Genomic DNA, 16,900 nt, shown 5'->3' with positions numbered 1-16,900 from the left:
GCAGTCTTAAACAATCCGTAGCAGTCCTGCGACATCTAAAGCAATTCAAGAAATCGACAAATTCGAAATCATCTAAAAGAAAGAGAAATCCGACGGACTAAACAGATCGAGCGGTGAAAAACAAATTATGGGACACATCTCTGACGATATCTCTTGCAATAAACATAATTTGGTAGATTCATGTTTTTAATTTGCTGGTCTTTAGTTCTTCCTTTAATCATGCAAAACAAATGTGCAATAACAGACTTTGCCACACATTTGGACAATCACTAAACCGCCAGCAATTACTCGACATTCGTTATTGTGACACACGATCGTATGTATATCGAACTATCGAACTATCGAAGTTATATCTGCTGCCACCAAATTGAATATCATCCTTCTATCGACTAGTAAAGTGTTTGCCTGTTGAATGACCTCTTAGCCTGTTTGTGAGACATATATATAATATCAATTACAAGTATCTTTCTTAGTATTCGGCGACTTCTCGGTGCAAATGGAATAGCAGTTTGATTTATATACTCCTGGCATTCACGATTTGTGTGTATTAACTGTATTATTCTTACAAGATTGTAAGTTTTTACGTAGCATTGCATTTTAATTGACTTATTTAATATACACATGTAAGTAAGTGACCAGAAACAAAATATTTCTAATTCAGAACATAGAAAAATTTATAAAGCATGATAAATACAACTTTATTTTCTCAAATCTCTTTCTGCATAAGTAACTGTATCACTAACTTTCTTTTTACTTTTTTATTTTTTATTTTGTACAGCATAAATTTTTTCATGTGTAATAATTAATTATCATTACTGCAAAGTGCAAATAATTAACTGTGTATGTGTGCGCGCACAGCTTGCTTACATGTATTTGAGAATGTATATCATAACTGATAATAAATATAATATTTTAACATTTTAATGTTTCTCGGATTACTAGCGAATTACTTTAAGTTATCGAATTACTTTAAGTTATAATTTCATCTTTTTTTATATTCTTGTATTGCAAAAAGCATTTTTAAATATTCAATATATTTTAATGTGTTTAAGTATTTAACATGTTTTGATAATATTCTATGAAATTATTCATATATATGCAAACAATATTACTATCTTTCCAAAAACTGTCAGTAATATTTTTTTAATTTTATTTTTTCATGTTTCTTTTATTATATTATATCTTACACTGAAAGAAAAGAATAATAGCAGTAACCATAATCAATAGCGTTATTTGGTGTCTACCATGTTTTTCTAAATGTTCTAACTGTATGATTGCTTACATCTTTGGCAATATACTATACATATAAAAATATATTGCTAACATTATATTAACGATTCCTATAAAATTAAGTGCCGTAACTATAATTATAATATCATACAATTATTGTTTAAAATATCACATTTTGCTCTCAGTATATCATGGTCTTTTTTGTATTTTTTCAGTGTAAGTTACTTTAATCGTTATTATATACTTTTTTCTGTTATATAAAAATTAAGAATTATGTATTGCAAATGTATATATTTTAATTAAGATATTACAATTTTTCGGCTCGAATTACTCAAAATAAATCGTTATAAACAAGCTGCAGAGCCAGAGCTAATTAGGCATGCTCAGTTTATTACTTTATATCACATTAACAATAAAATAGACGTTTTGACCATTTGGGTGTGGTCATCTTCAGTACAATTATTAAAAAAATTAAAAAAAAACTATCTTCTAGATCATATTACAATTAATTACTCCTATAAAATGTTTATTTTGAAAACATTTAAAGGGTAGTTGAAACCATATTTTCAAAGTCATTATTAATACCAACACAGCAAACCTCCAGGTCATTGAGCATTAATCTCAAGGAAGTCGAACCGTCTAATTTATTGTTAATGTGATATAAAGTAATAAACTGAGCATGCCTAACTAGCTCTTGCTCTGCAGTTTGTTTGTAACGATTTATTTTGTATATATTTTATTGCTAACAAATATTTTTTCAGAAACTTTTTATATAAAAAAAACTAAATATGATATTTCAAAAACCTTTAACAAATGGCGAAATAATGTTAATCATTACAATAGCACTTTGCACTGCTGTCGATCCCGAGCTTGAGACTGTAATTCATTTACCGCATTCTATACCATTAATACCATTGCATTATAATGCCAAAATAAAATTTAGTTACGAAACAAATGACATTATTGGTGAATGTAATATAACTATATATATTAATCGTCAAACGGAAAATATATCTATGCATCCAGTGACCTTCGCTATATTTAAAATTTATTTGTATAAAGACTTTGATAGTGAAAAAATTTATATTCCAAATTATTCATTTATTCATAAACGGAACATGCTTACGATTGATTTTACCAATATGCCAGAATTACCAAAATTTTTAACACCTGGAAGGTATACTCTAATAATGGCGTATATGCGTCACATAAATAATGACAAGATATACATCTCTGCATTTTCATACTCTAAGGAAATTCCGGATAATATGTGAGTAAAAAAATATTTGAAACAAAATTATACTATACAGATTATTTTCGATAATATCCTTTTCAAAATATATTTATTAAAAACATTTATAAACCAGATGACATTCTGAGAATTGCGTATTACATAAAATAGACATAATAGTACTCAAATGAATTCAACACTGCATTTCAAATTTGTTGATTACTAGATGTAGAAATATATGTCAAATTGGTACATTTGCAACATTCTGTACAGCGTTATAAACTATGATTCAATTTTTATGAAATCCAACACTTTTAGTCTGTCCTCCATAGTTTATCCGTAATCGATTATTGAGTATAATTATATTTAAAATTTTATATTTATCATATTGTTAAAATATGATAGATTAAATGCGACAGGTGTTGATGTAATGACTGCTCAACAACTATTCCCATGCTGGGACAAGATAGCATTTAATGCCACCTATAAAATTTCCATTAAGCATCATAAAAATTACACAGCTTTGTCAAATATGCCTATACAAGCAACAGAAAATGACAAATTTGAATATGACATGATGTGGACACATTTTGAAAAATCATCTTCAATATTTATCGAACATGTAAAGGTTGTAATAACTTCATTCACTAGAATTCATACTTCGGTTGCAAACGTCACATTTTGGGCTAGAAAAAACATTAGAGGCTATTTACATTTAGCGGAATGTATTGCCCAACAAGTACTATACTTTTTGAAATGTAAAAGTAGTATAGACAAATCACCAAAAATAGACTATGTTGCATTCTGGGATGGTCAACACAATACCACTGAGACATGGGGACTAATTTTACAAAGGTAATATTCAGAACTAAAATAAATTGATCAAAAATGATTATTAAATGAGAAATGTAAAACTATCGAATAATATAATTTCAAAACTGAAAAATAAACATATTTTTATGTCACAATGTATAAATTAGGAAATAGTTGAAATCTATACAATTTCACTTGCGTCACATTAAGAAAATATCATTACTTTTAGTTTAGATTAAAATTAGAAATAATCATTTTTTTCGTCAATTCAGATTTTATTTTAGCTTTAAAAGCATGAAAAATGACTGTGTGCTATAAGTTGTACACATAAAGCGACTGCAATAAGAGCTTTTATTATATCAGTTATTTTGTCCGAATTTATCAAAGTTCTTGTCTTTTAAAATCCAACGTTCTTTTTTATCCGTGAAGTTATTTATGAAAAATGTACAAAATTTCTTTTTTCTAGCTTTTTGAAATAAAATCTGTATGTGACTGTATAAATTAACAAATAATATTACGTCGTTTTATAAGTAAGATAAATTACATTGTTAAAAAAAGTTACATAACTGCACAAAATTTTCAAAAGTCACTTTATTTTTACGTTATAATATTCAGCTCAAAAAATCTTAAATACATTTTTTGCCAAAAGCAGTTATAAAAAAGTTTATTCGTGGCTTTGTAATATATTGTTATATCCACAAAATGAAGAACCTATTGAACTGTTTATTTACCGCAAACATTGTCGACAAACTTTTTACATTTGAAACCATTTTTCAGAGAAGCTGATATTATTCATGACGAAAACTCAGATCCCATTGGGTATAAATTGAAAGTGTCATACTTAATAACATATCAAATAGTATCTCTTTGGTATAGTGATGTGTTGCTGTGGTCGAAAACAGGTTTTATTAGATGGCTTGCTACGTATATTTTATATCAGGTAATTTTCATTCTTATTATTGATATTCTACATTTGGTAAACATATAGATTTGCACAATCAGATCCAATCGTCTTAGCTTTGACATACGTTACCAAAGCCAATTGTTTTGAGTAACAAGAAAAAAGTTCTCGGCACTCATTATTTATTAAAAAGTTGTTAAGAAAAGAAGTTTACTGAATAGATCGTAATTTTATGACAATTTCTATATTTAGTAAAATGAACTCTTATTCTTAGCAGATTTATTTATTTAAACATGGTAAATAGAACGCGTGACAGAAAGAGAGCTCTGCCTTTCTCTTTCTCTACATCCTTATCCCGAGAAAACCTTATCTCATAGCCAACTCCAATATCTTTCGGAGAAGAGTGTTGTGCTGAGCCCCTTCCCCTCTTATATCCACGAATTAGTTTATAATAATTATTCCTACATTAAAACAGTAACAAGTAAAACAAGTGATAATGATCTATAATGTGTGTGTATGTGTGCATATATGTTTGTTTTTAACACCAAGGGCTAATAATATCTCGTGTTGCATTTGATTCAAATTCATGATTAGATGTTCATCATTGTATGTCAAATAAAGCAATTCATGTAGCAAACATATGACATTATGAATTTGTAACAGAAATTGCGTGCTTTACTTTGACTTACTTACTTTATGTTATATTTTTCAATGAAAGTGAAAGGAAGACATTTGCTACATAAAGACAGTATAATGATCTTTCCTCAAAACTGCTAAGCAGGAAAAATTAGAGGGATATTTATTTAAAGTGCTGATTTTAATTGTTAATTACTTTTTATATTGTCCAAAGTTTTTAAACATAGAGTGACGACTAAACCCATACATGATTTTACCGCGTTTCAATAAATAAATCTGTTAAGAGTTTGTTCTGTTTCATATACGTGAATGTTAAAAAATTACGTTGTATTCATTAAATTTCTGTTGTTACCAACTATTTAATAATTAATGTTATGATAAAAAAAAGTTTATTTCCAACGATCAGTCGTGCTGTATTTTTTAAAATTGTAATTTGTTGACTAAATATTAATTTCATTATTATTATATTTTTCAGATTACTTCGGAATATAACATAATGAATTTATTTATCGTTGAAACACAACGGGAATCTTTTCTCTTTGATACTCCTTCTAATACAAATAAAAAGAATTCATTTAGTTATCTTGTAGATCATCTAAAATGTGAGTTGGCAAAATATAAGTAAAATCCTACAAATGGTTAAAACTAGTAAAGTTAAATAATACTGTTGAATAATATGCAAATTTTTAAATTTTATAAAAAAAAAACAAAAAACTGATCTACGAACAACTTAAAATACAATGTACTGACATACATAGATTGTATTATAAAAGAAATATATCTTAACTTTTAAAAATATGTATATGTGAAAGTACTTGACAAGCACTTTATAATTTTAATTGTTTCAGCATCCAATATATGGCACATATTACATCAGTTGACTGCTGATGTGTTTTGGACTGCTATCTGCACATATGTTAATAGCACACAGTAAGTAATATTATTTTATATATTTCGTTGAATAATACTTACATAAACTAAATATTGAAGAAAAATAACGTATTTAAAATTCTACAATTTAAAAATATAAATATATACTGCTTCAAACTTATCGAGTAATTTTAAAACTACATAACTGTAAACAATTGTGAACATAACGTTTGATTTAAAAAAAAAATCACCAAAACCAACATACCATTTTATTTTTAGAAATAATCTCTTATAATTAGTTAAAACTTCAAAATAAGAATTTATGTACTAGACACTGTCCATTATTAAATGGTATTATATTTTTTATATTATTATTACTAACTCTTAAAAAGTTAACGTTTTTTTAAATCACACAAAAATTAAGCTAAAAAAAATGGATCCTGAGACCGATGTATTTATTAAAAATTATACAGCATGTTAAAAATATAAAAATGTATCGCAATACATTTTTAAATAATATAAAAAATTGTTTGATATTGCTAATATTATAGTAATGCCATTTTCTTTTGGTGTAGCAGTATAACAAGCATTTATAAAAAACTAAATAGATGTAATTTAATTCCTTGTTTCTAAAGTGTAATTTATATACGTCAATTTACATTAATTTACATATTAATAAATTGCTACAATCGAATAAGTCGGTTTTCTATACACCTTAATAAAATCCTCCAAATCGTACCATGAAGAAAACAATAAAATTGATTGAAATTGATGATTTATTTCAAAAATAAGTTTAATTTACTCAAATATAAAATTAGATAAAGAAAGATTTTCCAAATCCAAAAACACACATCCTACATATCTTTTATGTACAATTATATTAATATTTCTAATTACTAATTATACAAATATATAATAATATAATTATACAAATATATAAATTAATATTTTAATGTACTAAATAATAATTTTGTGTTCAGCAAAAATTTTTGCTAAAAATTTGCATAGTGTACTTTCTTAAAAAAATTCTTTCTTTTACAGATATAATCAAACAAATAACTTATGGAACATTATACAAATTGTTTTACGTACGTATCCAGATAACTCAAGCAAATTATTTATAAAAAAACTTATTTCTAATTGGACAACTAGAAAATATTATTATCCTGTACTGTACGTGACCCGAAGATATGTCGATAACGAGATAATATTTGAATATCGTAGTAACGATTTTATTGACGAGGATACAGAACATCTCTCAGCATTTGTGACATATACGACAAAATCAATCATGAACTTTGAAGACATTAATGAAAATAATTCCTTATCGATAGCACCACAAGACATCAAACCATTATGGAAACAGTTTGATAAAGATGATTGGATTATAGTCAATTTACAAAAAATAGGTAAATGTAAAACATTACACTTATTATGTTTTATCTTGATATCTTTTTGCTTTTTTAATCTTACGCACCCTAATGCTCGTGACACATGCACTCGCACAATCGTACGTGTCACTTGCAAGCACAAATTCTCAGACTATTCGCACACTCTCACGCTATTCGCTCTTACTGTTTTTTATAACAAATTGTTCAAAGTATTTTATAAAAAAATTAATAGTTGGAGAAACTGTTTCACAAAAAGCGATATTAGAAATTATTATTTAATAAACTCTTTCAAGAGTTTTTAATAATGAAAATTGTTCTTTTTATAATAGGATATTATCGTGTTAACTATAATCATAAAAATTGGGTTAAACTTGCGCAATACATGAATTCTACGAAATATATCGACATACATGTTCTCAATCGAGCCCAAATCATAGATGATGCGTTTCACTTCCTCATACATAAACAACTTGATTATGTTACGTTTTGGGACATTTCTGCATTTTTGTCACGAGAAACGAATTATGTGGTATGGTATCCTATGTTTAAAGCTTTTGAACAAATGACTGTTATGATTTCAATTAAAGATGCTGACAACGTAATGGTAGGTAATAGCAAATTTCTATAAAGATTGCATCAAAATATTATTTGTACAGGGTAATTCAATACAATCTGATGTCCTTGAAATGTCATATTCTTGAGTGATTTCTAATAAAATTTTTTGTTTAGCAAAATTTTGTTGAAAGGTTAGTTTTTGAGATATAATTGTGTAGAGAATAATTGTTTCATTTAGTAATTTATGTTTGGCGCCAGTGTCTGTAGAGTGCGTGCGTTACTGTTGCGTGACTATTGAAAATGCGTTTCTTCTGTTCAGTTAAGACTGTAATCGACAAGAATCCTTCCGTATTGTCTTTTCACAATAAACTTTATATTAACTACAGAGAATTGTTATTGTGTTTCAAGAGCCTCTGGCTATAGTACAAAAAGTAGTATATAACAGGTTATGTGCCCAAGAATGTCAGAGGTGTAAAATCAGTGAAAAAGGTAAAAAGTAAAAAAAATGACGTCGAATAGTCAAGACGAAGTAACACATATAGAGAAGTTGAAGGACAGTGAAAATTACATGATTTGGAAATTTCAAGTTATAATTTTGTTCAAGTCTCTCGGATTATATGAGATCGTAACAGGAATATCGGTACTAACGGAAGATATTACAGAACAAGCAAAAATAGAATGGATCCGGAAAGATGCACGTGCCCAGAAAATAATAATCACAACGATAGAAAGACAACCATTGACTCACATACTCGTATGCAAAACGTCTCACGAAATGTTTCAAAGAATCTGTGCCATGTACGAAAGGGATACACAACAGCAAAAATGTATTCTACTTCAGGAATTTTTCAATTTTACATATCAGAAAGAAACTGATATCGCTACACATGTGAGTAAACTTGAAAATTTAGCATATAGGTTAAAAATTCTAAACGCAGACATTGACGATTTTATGTTGATGTCAAAAATACTTGCAACTCTGCCAGATAATTATAAATATTTTGCATGTGCTTGGGACTCGCTCAAGATCAGAAAACACTTACAAACCTCACATCAAGACTACTTTCTGAAGAAAATAGGCTGTCTGTAACTGATGAAAAACAGGATGGAGTAGCGTTTAAATCGACTGAAAAAAAATGTTATAAGTGCAATAACTCAGGACACCTAGCAAAAGCATGCAAGGCAAATAAAGAAAATAATCAAGAAACACGCTGTTTCAAGTGCAATGGTCGAGGACATATAGCAAAATTCTGTAAAAAGGAAAATAGTTCAAGAAGTACAATTAGGTGCAATATATGCAAGAAAAATAATCACTCTGAAAAAAATTGCTATTTTCGTAAAAATAAAACAGATGATTAAGTGTCTACAAAGGATAAAGTATCATTTCTAGCCACTGGTTGTAAAACAGATGAATGGATTTTGGACTTAGGCTCATCATCACATATGACAAATGACAAGAACTTGTTTAACCCTTTGCGGCATACATTTTTCTTTACACGGAAAACAGCTGAAAATTGTTACTCGGGGGTTTTCGGGGTCGCTGATTACGAATCAGATTTTAAAAATTCAAAATGGCAGATCCAAGATGGCCGACGGAAATGTGAAAATTTACTTGATCGAGATAAAACTGGGTACTTTATGTATTCTGAATTTTGAATTTATAAGTCTGAGATCAGATTCGTAATCAGCGACCCCAAAAACTCTCTAGATATCATCTTCAGATTATTTTATACTGTTAATTACTCAGAATTACATTTATTTAAAAAAAATCGTTTTTTTTTAAATTAATTTATTTATAACGTTCAATTAATTAACAATAACATTTGTTTTCTTTTTTATTTCTATAAAGGGATGTTCTCTAATACATTTTATATGCTTTTTGTCATTAAAACTAATTAAATAGTGTTTCAAAAATGTAAAAAAGTGTACAGAAAAAGGTGACACTCAGGAGTGTCACTATGCCGCAAAGGGTTAAAAATATACAAAAAGTAAAGTCAGAAATTAAAACAGCAAAAAAGTTACAAGTTTTGAAAGCTGAAGGAATCGGCATTGTTGAAACAGACAAATGCGTACTTAACAAGGTTCTCTATGTCACAGATCTAAGCAAAAACTTATTATCAGTCAATGCAATTACGGAAAATGGAGGAAAGGTAACTTTCACTAAAGAAAAAGCCGAAATATGGAAAGATAACGTAAAACTAGTTGGCTATCGAAGTAAAAATGGTTTGTGGACTATAAACTTAAGTCAAGATCCTGAGGGCAGCGCTCTTCTAACACAAGAAAATAAAAAGGCTTTTGAATGGCATCAAAAACTAGGACATCTTGGAAAAGAAAATACAAAAAAATTAGTAACTATATCAAAAGGTATGGAAATAACAAATAAAAGCTTAGATATTTTAAATAACGTATGTGAAACTTGCGTTAAAGCTAAACAGACTGGAATACCTTTCGGTGAGAAAAGAACAAGAGCAAAGAGACCTCTAGAAATTATTCATACAGATGTATGTGGACCAATAGACCCTTCCACTTGGGATAAAAAGAAATATATGTTAACTTTTATAGACGATTTTACAAACTTTGTTATGGTCTATCTTATTGAAGGAAAATTTGAAGTATGTGACATAGTAAAGGAATACGCAAATCAAGTAGAAACAAAATGGAACCTGAAAATTTCAAAATTAAGATGTGACAATAGACGCGAGTATGTCAACAAAGACCTTAAAACCTGGTGTAAACAAAGAGGAACAATCTTGGACGTCACAACACCCTATACACCACAGCTTAACGGAAAGGCGGAACGTATGAACAGAACATTAATTGAAAAAACTAGAGCCTTACTCATAGAATAGATAAGGATGTAGGAATAGATAATAGTTTCTGGGGAAAAGCAATTCGCACAGCTGCATATTTAACAAATAGAAGTTCCACTGACGCAGTTCAAGGAACACCGTTTGAAAACTGGATGTCGCAAAAACCAGATTTATCAAAATTGCATATTTTTGGTTGTAACGTTTACACAAGAATATTAACACCACTGAAGAAACTGGATGATAGATGCAGAAAATATATCTTTGTTGGTTATGCTCCAAACGGGTATCGACTGTATGATCAAGAACAAAGAAAAATAATAATTTCAAGAGATGTAACATTTGCTGAAGAAAATAAATTAGAAAATAAAACACAAAACAAATCAGTAAGAATAAATACAAATATAGAAGAAGATCGGAATGAAGAACAAGAAGAAATTAGAGATGATCTAGAAAACACATCTGAAAGTAAAGAAGATTTTTCTGGTCAGTATCAGGATGCAAATGAAGAATCACAAAATGAAGAAGAAGAAAAACAAGAACACGAAATTGAAGAAGAATTTGGTCGTGGAAAACGGATAAAGAAAACTGCAAGCAAATTTAAAGATTATGTATTTTTAACATATGAAGAAGCAATAACAGGATCAGACAAGGAAAAATGGAAAAAGGCTATAGAAGAAGAGAGAAAGTCATTGGAAGAAAACAACACATGGAAGACTGTAGACAGAACTGAAGCAAAGAACAAAAAGATCTTAAGTAATAAATGGGTTTTTAAGATAAAGGACGACGGAAGATATAAGGCGTGGTTGGTGGTGCGGGGATGCGAACAACGCTACGGTATAGATTTTGAAGAAACTTTTAGTCTGGTAGTAAATAGTAACTCTATGAGAACACTACTTGCAATTGCTACAAAAAGAGAAGACTATATTATAAAATTTGATATAAAAACCGCATTCTTATATGGAAATCTAGATGAGGAAATCTTCATGGAACTTCCGAACGGATATAAAAGTGATAATAAGATATGTAAACTCGACAAGGCTTTATACGGGCTCAAACAAGCTCCTTTAAAGTGGAACCAGCGTTTTACTACTTTTCTTAAAACTAAAGGACTAAAACCAACAAGAACAGAACCATGTATATACAAGACTGATGATAACTCCTTAATATTGGCTATCTATGTGGATGACGGACTTATCATAAGACAAAACAAATTAGTCATTAACAGACTTCTAAGTAATTTAGGTAAGGAATTTCAAATAACTATATTTAAAAATATAAAATCTTTTTTAGGTATAGAAATACAACAAGGTAAAAGATATTTCAAATTAGAACAATCAAGTTATGCAAAACACATGATAAAGACGTTTAATATGGAAAATTCAAAACCCGTAAATACTCCTATATTAACCAATGATGACGGAGAAAAGGAAATGAACAAGGTTTTTCCATATCGAGAAAGCGTTGGAAGCATCTTATATTTAGCCAGTAAAACAAGACCCGACTTAGCTTACGCTGTAGGATATGCGAGCAGACACTTAGAAAAACCATCCACACAAGATGTAGCAAATGTAAAGAGAATATTCAGATATATAAATGCAACTAAGAATTTAGGTATTAGATACAATGTGAATAACAATAAAGATGAGGAAGAATTAATAGATTATTCAGACACTGATTATGCAGGAGACATAGAGACTCGGAAAAGTACGACCGGTTTTGTAATTATGTACTCAGGCGGTCCTATAAGTTGGTGCTCTAAGAAGCAGTCTATAATAGCGTTATCAAGTACCGAAGCGGAGTACATTGCGGCGACAGAATGTTGCAAGGAAATTTTGTATCTTAAATTTCTAATTGAGGAATTGACAGGTAAACCAATTAAAGCAACTTTGAATATTGACAATCAAAGTACCATTTGTTTAATTAAAAATAGTATAGGAAACAAAAGAAGTAAACATATTGATGTCAGATATAGATTTATAAACGAAAAAGTCGCTGATGGATTAATACAGATAAAATATTGTTCCACTAATACGCAGCTTGCAGATATATTTACTAAAGCGCTAGGACAAATTAAGTTTGAGACTCACAAAAGTAAATTAGTAAACTAAGTTAGATTTAGATGTAAGATTTATATATGTTTCAAATTAGTTGTAAGATTCATATACAATAATTTAACAATTAAGGGAAGGTGTAGAGAATAATTGTTTCATTTAGTAATTTATGTTTGGCGCCAGTGTCTGTAGAGTGCGTGCGTTACTGTTGCGTGACTAATGAAAATGCGCTTCTTCTGTTCAGTTAAGACTGTAATCGACAAGAATCCTTCTGTATTGTCTTTTCACAATAAACTTTATATTAACTACAGAGAATTGATATTGTGTTTCAAGAGCCTCTGGCTATAGTACAAAAAATAATATATAACAAATTGAAAATAGTTTGCCACTCGTACACACGTGAATCCAGTAAAGCAAGCATGCAAAGACGGTGCAACGCATCATAAGAGTAACATAATGCAGTCACAGTGCGAGTGAGTGTGAGTAGCGAATTATTTACAATTATAATTCAAAAGCTTGCAAAAAGAAGTTGCAAACAAAATTTTGCAAGAGAAAAAATTGTTTTAGAAATCGCCCAAGGATATGATATTTCAAGAACATTAGATTGTTTTGAATCACTTTGCATATAAAGGAAGTTAAATAAAGTTATATATGTATAAATATACATACATATCCTTTATAGAGAATAATAGATTGAAATTTATGTTATTTACCAATTTTTAGGAAAAGATGGAAAAATTATTGAGTGGAGTTCTGTATAAGATAGGATACAATGCAAAACGAAACAAAAAGGATTTTTCTGAACGTTTAAGAGCGGAAGCCATAAAATGGGCATGTATTATTGCTAACAAAGAATGCAGAGAAGTAGCCAATATGCAAATGACAAAAGATCTATATTCTGAAAGTGGCATGTATGTTTTACACCCACAATACTTATATAAACAATTTTTGTTGCATTACATATACTTATATTCTATACGTCAAATACCGTACTAGATAAATTATTTTATCATAAAATAAGCTAAATATTTGTAAAAAATTTTTTTTTCTGGTAACGCAGTTTTGTAACGCAATCAGAATGGAAAGCATGGATGTATTGTAATGGTTTGGTGTCAGCGAACAGCACCATTTGGTATGACGTATGGGACAAATGGGCAACAACACCTAATAATATAAATTTTTTAGAATATTTAAGTTGCAGTGAAGATCCTGTAGTCATTTCTGATTATTTGCAGCTGAATTTGATCGATAGTTTTTTATTACAACACAACAATACACGTGCTCACATAATTCTTTTTATCGTTGCGCGGCATGCAAGCAACGATACAGTTTGCGATTTTATATTGCAAAATCTCAAAAATAATACATTTATGTTTACTTCCAACACGTAATAATAATTTCTTTGCAAATAAATCTTTATATTTATATAAATTTTTGTTATATTCATAAATTTTATACTCCAGCGGCAATTTTTTCTTATTGTTTTTTTTAAATAACAATATTTATCACTTTATTCTTTTGCAGGCAAGCCGACCAAATTGCAACATTAATTGTCATTATTACGCATCAACATGTAAAGCAATTGAATAAGGTATATTTTTTTAACTTAAATGACACTTTTATTTTTTAACTACTTTAATATTAAGCTTATTTTTACTAGATTTCTCATGTACATAACATTACCTTTAACACAGCAATTAATACTCTCATAAACTGTAGCGAAAAAGGAGTATGTTAAATGTAGGTCGACTTTGGCCCATGGTGTGGAACCAAAACTACAAATGGTTTCTTATAGATTTCATACCGTAGAATCACGTGGTAAAGTTTGTTTTTCTCTAAACAGCGGGGAAAGTACGGAAAAATTAAAAAAAGACCATGAAAAATGCAATTTTCCGAGCTGGTTGAAGTTTAAAACATTCCTGGAACGATTTTTAAAATATGATTTGTCGCTCTTGTCCTTTTGCAGGGAGGAAGTTTCGAGACTAACAAACAAAGTACAAAAGAGACCGATCCGATACATGCGTCGGGAGATACCCTTATACTCAAAAAACCACCCCAGAGTGCCTAAAAAATTCTCGCCTAGCAAAAAATAACTTGTCGCTCTTCTCCTTTGGCATACAGAAAGTTCTGAGGCCGTCATATGTCATGCAAAAAAGTACGATCCGATACATGCGTCGAAAGACACCCTTAGCTTGGCGAGAATCGTTTAAGTGATTTTGGGGGTAATTTTTTGGGTATAAGGGTGTCTCCCGACGCATGTATCGGATCGGTCTTTTTTGTACTTTGTTTGTTAGTCTCGAAACTTCCTCCCTGCAAAAGAACAAGAGCGACAAATTATTTTTTAAAAATTGCTTCAGGAATGTTCCAAACTTCAACCAGTTCGGAAAATTGCATTTTTCATGGTCTTTTTTCAATTTTTCCGTACTTTCCCCGCTGTTTAGAGAAAAACAAACTTTACCACGTAATTCTACGGTATGAAATCTATAAGAAACCATTTGTAGTTTTGGTTCTACACCATGGGCCAAAATCAACCTATATTAAACATCCTCCTTTTAGGTTTACTAAAATTATCGAAACAATTTGTTTTAGGTACTTGAATTTACAAAAGTTAATTTGAAAGAAAAGCGACTAGTTGATGCTGTTGACGCAAAAATTAAAAGACGAAAATCAGAGTACGCAAGAAAAAGCAGTAATTATGGGGTCCTCGGTCTATTTCGGCTTAGATAATAATTGTTTTATTTTATTATTCCTTCTTACAAGCAAATTTTTGTTGGAGCAAATATTTGTTTTCTTTAATTTGCAATAAAAAAAACAAAGAATGTTTGAAGATTATTTGACAACTTTATAAGCTTTATTGTCTATATTGAAAAAAGAATCGGCCCTGAAGTAAAGAATGTGTTTGGGAAAGTGTAATGTAACTTGCGAGAAAATAATTTTTGTCTAGAATTAAATAATGTAAAACAAAATATTTTGAACGTTTGTATGCTTATGCCAAAAATTTTTAAATATTTGAAGTAGTAAAAAACATAATATTAATATTTGCATTTAATTGTTTATATAGGTTTATCTGAGAAAGCCGTCATACATGAATCAAAAGTTGTATCTATCATATTATATTGTAAGCAATTCTTTACTATTGGCAATTGTCAATGTATCGAACTCACAATTTTATTAGTTAATATTTATTTATCGGTAATAAAAGTACATCTAAATTTCACTAAGAAAAAGTCGCTGTTTTTCCGAAACACTTAATTTATAACAAGTAGCAAAATATGATTTCTTCTACCGATTCGATGATAAAAAACATTCTTGAAATTATCGTCGTTTAATTGGTTCTATTTTTGGATAAAGAATATTGCTTATTTAAAGTTGTAAAAACACATTTCATGAACGGGGCACAATCTTACACTGTTTTAACTTACACTGTTAGATCGCAGCAGTTTTAAACAATCCGTAGCAGTCTTGCGACATTTAAAGCAATTCAAGAAATCGACAAATTCGAGATCATCTAAAAGAAAGAGAAATCCGACAAACTAGGCAGATCGAGCGGTGGAAAACAAATTATGGGGCACATCTCTGACGATATCTCTTGTAATAAACATAATTTGGTCAATTCGTATTTTTAATTTGCTGGTCTTTAATTTTTCTCTAATCACGCAAGACAAATGAGCAATAACAGATTTTGCCACACATTTGGACAATTACTAAACCGCCAGCAATTACTCGACATTCGTTATTGTGACACACGATCATATGTATATCGAGCTATCGAGCTATCGAAGTTATTTATATCTGCTGCCATCAAATTAAATATCATCTTCTATCGACTAGTGCAGTGCTCGGAATTAGTCTGAACATTTTAGCCGATTTCCGTGGTATACGCCACCTTTCCTCTCCTTACCGCGCGCGCCGCAGCCGCTAGGGCCAGCGCCGCCGAGCGTTAAGAGCGACACTATCTGATTATGAGTGGGTTCTTCTCCCTATTTATTAAAATTTAAAAAAATGTATTAAAATTTATTAAAAATAAATTTTTTATTTTTAAATTTATTAAGTGAAAATATTTCAATAGATTTCCACGTCACCCATGAGATACTAATGCTGACGCGTTTTTTTTTAAGTGGTTTCCCCCGTAGACCTATTCCATTAAAGATAAAAATAAATTCTTAATTTAAAAAAAAATATATATAAAAGAGATTTTCTTAATTAGATTTTCTTGGCCTTTTATAAGAATGAACAATTGATGCAATAATGTAGATAGAAACCACTTTTTGAAAAACGTGTCAGTATTAGTACCTTATGGGTGACGTAGAAATCTATTGAAATATTTCCACTTAATAAATTTAAAAATAAAAAATTTATTTTTAATAAATTTTAATAAATTTTTTAAAATTTTAATAAATAGGGAGAAGAAC

The 16,900-nt window shown here is 29.4% G+C and overlaps 1 protein-coding gene across 5 annotated transcripts; it reads left to right on the top strand.

Moving 5' to 3' along the window:
• Positions 1–182: 182 nt before the first annotated feature.
• On the top strand, positions 183–16,863 carry LOC105674281 (thyrotropin-releasing hormone-degrading ectoenzyme-like). 5 transcript variants are annotated; one of them, XM_067360352.1, is made up of 12 exons: positions 183–572; positions 1,992–2,500; positions 2,867–3,316; positions 4,052–4,214; positions 5,287–5,413; positions 5,660–5,741; positions 6,723–7,090; positions 7,402–7,676; positions 13,212–13,399; positions 13,549–13,875; positions 14,013–14,079; positions 15,078–16,863. In XM_067360352.1, the coding sequence occupies exons 2-12, from the start codon at positions 2,019–2,021 to the stop codon at positions 15,213–15,215; spliced, it is 2,667 nt and encodes an 888-aa protein (XP_067216453.1). In that variant the 5' UTR covers positions 183–572; positions 1,992–2,018; the 3' UTR covers positions 15,216–16,863. The 5 variants fall into 5 exon arrangements, with proteins under 5 accessions (XP_067216453.1, XP_067216454.1, XP_067216451.1 ...); XM_067360353.1 differs by having other exon boundaries at positions 183–623; positions 7,402–7,601; XM_067360350.1 differs by having other exon boundaries at positions 183–623.
• Positions 16,864–16,900: the final 37 nt, after the last annotated feature.

This window comes from Linepithema humile, chromosome 8, assembly GCF_040581485.1.
Source record: "Linepithema humile isolate Giens D197 chromosome 8, Lhum_UNIL_v1.0, whole genome shotgun sequence".
Taxonomy (NCBI): Eukaryota; Metazoa; Arthropoda; class Insecta; order Hymenoptera; family Formicidae; genus Linepithema; species Linepithema humile.
The sequence above is the reverse complement of the archived record's forward strand: the minus strand, read 5'-3'. Positions and strand labels throughout refer to the sequence as shown.

What these genes read in the sequence shown, in the direction of transcription:
- LOC105674281 (XM_067360352.1), top strand. Translation starts at nt 2,019, where the DNA reads ATGATATTTCAAAAACCTTTAACAAATGGCGAAATAATGTTAATCATT. An exon ending in ACATATGTTAATAGCACACA is followed by an intron (nt 5,742 to 6,722) that starts GTAAGTAATATT and finishes TTTCTTTTACAG; the next exon opens with ATATAATCAAACAAATAACT. An exon ending in TTTATGTTTACTTCCAACAC is followed by an intron (nt 13,876 to 14,012) that starts GTAATAATAATT and finishes ATTCTTTTGCAG; the next exon opens with GCAAGCCGACCAAATTGCAA.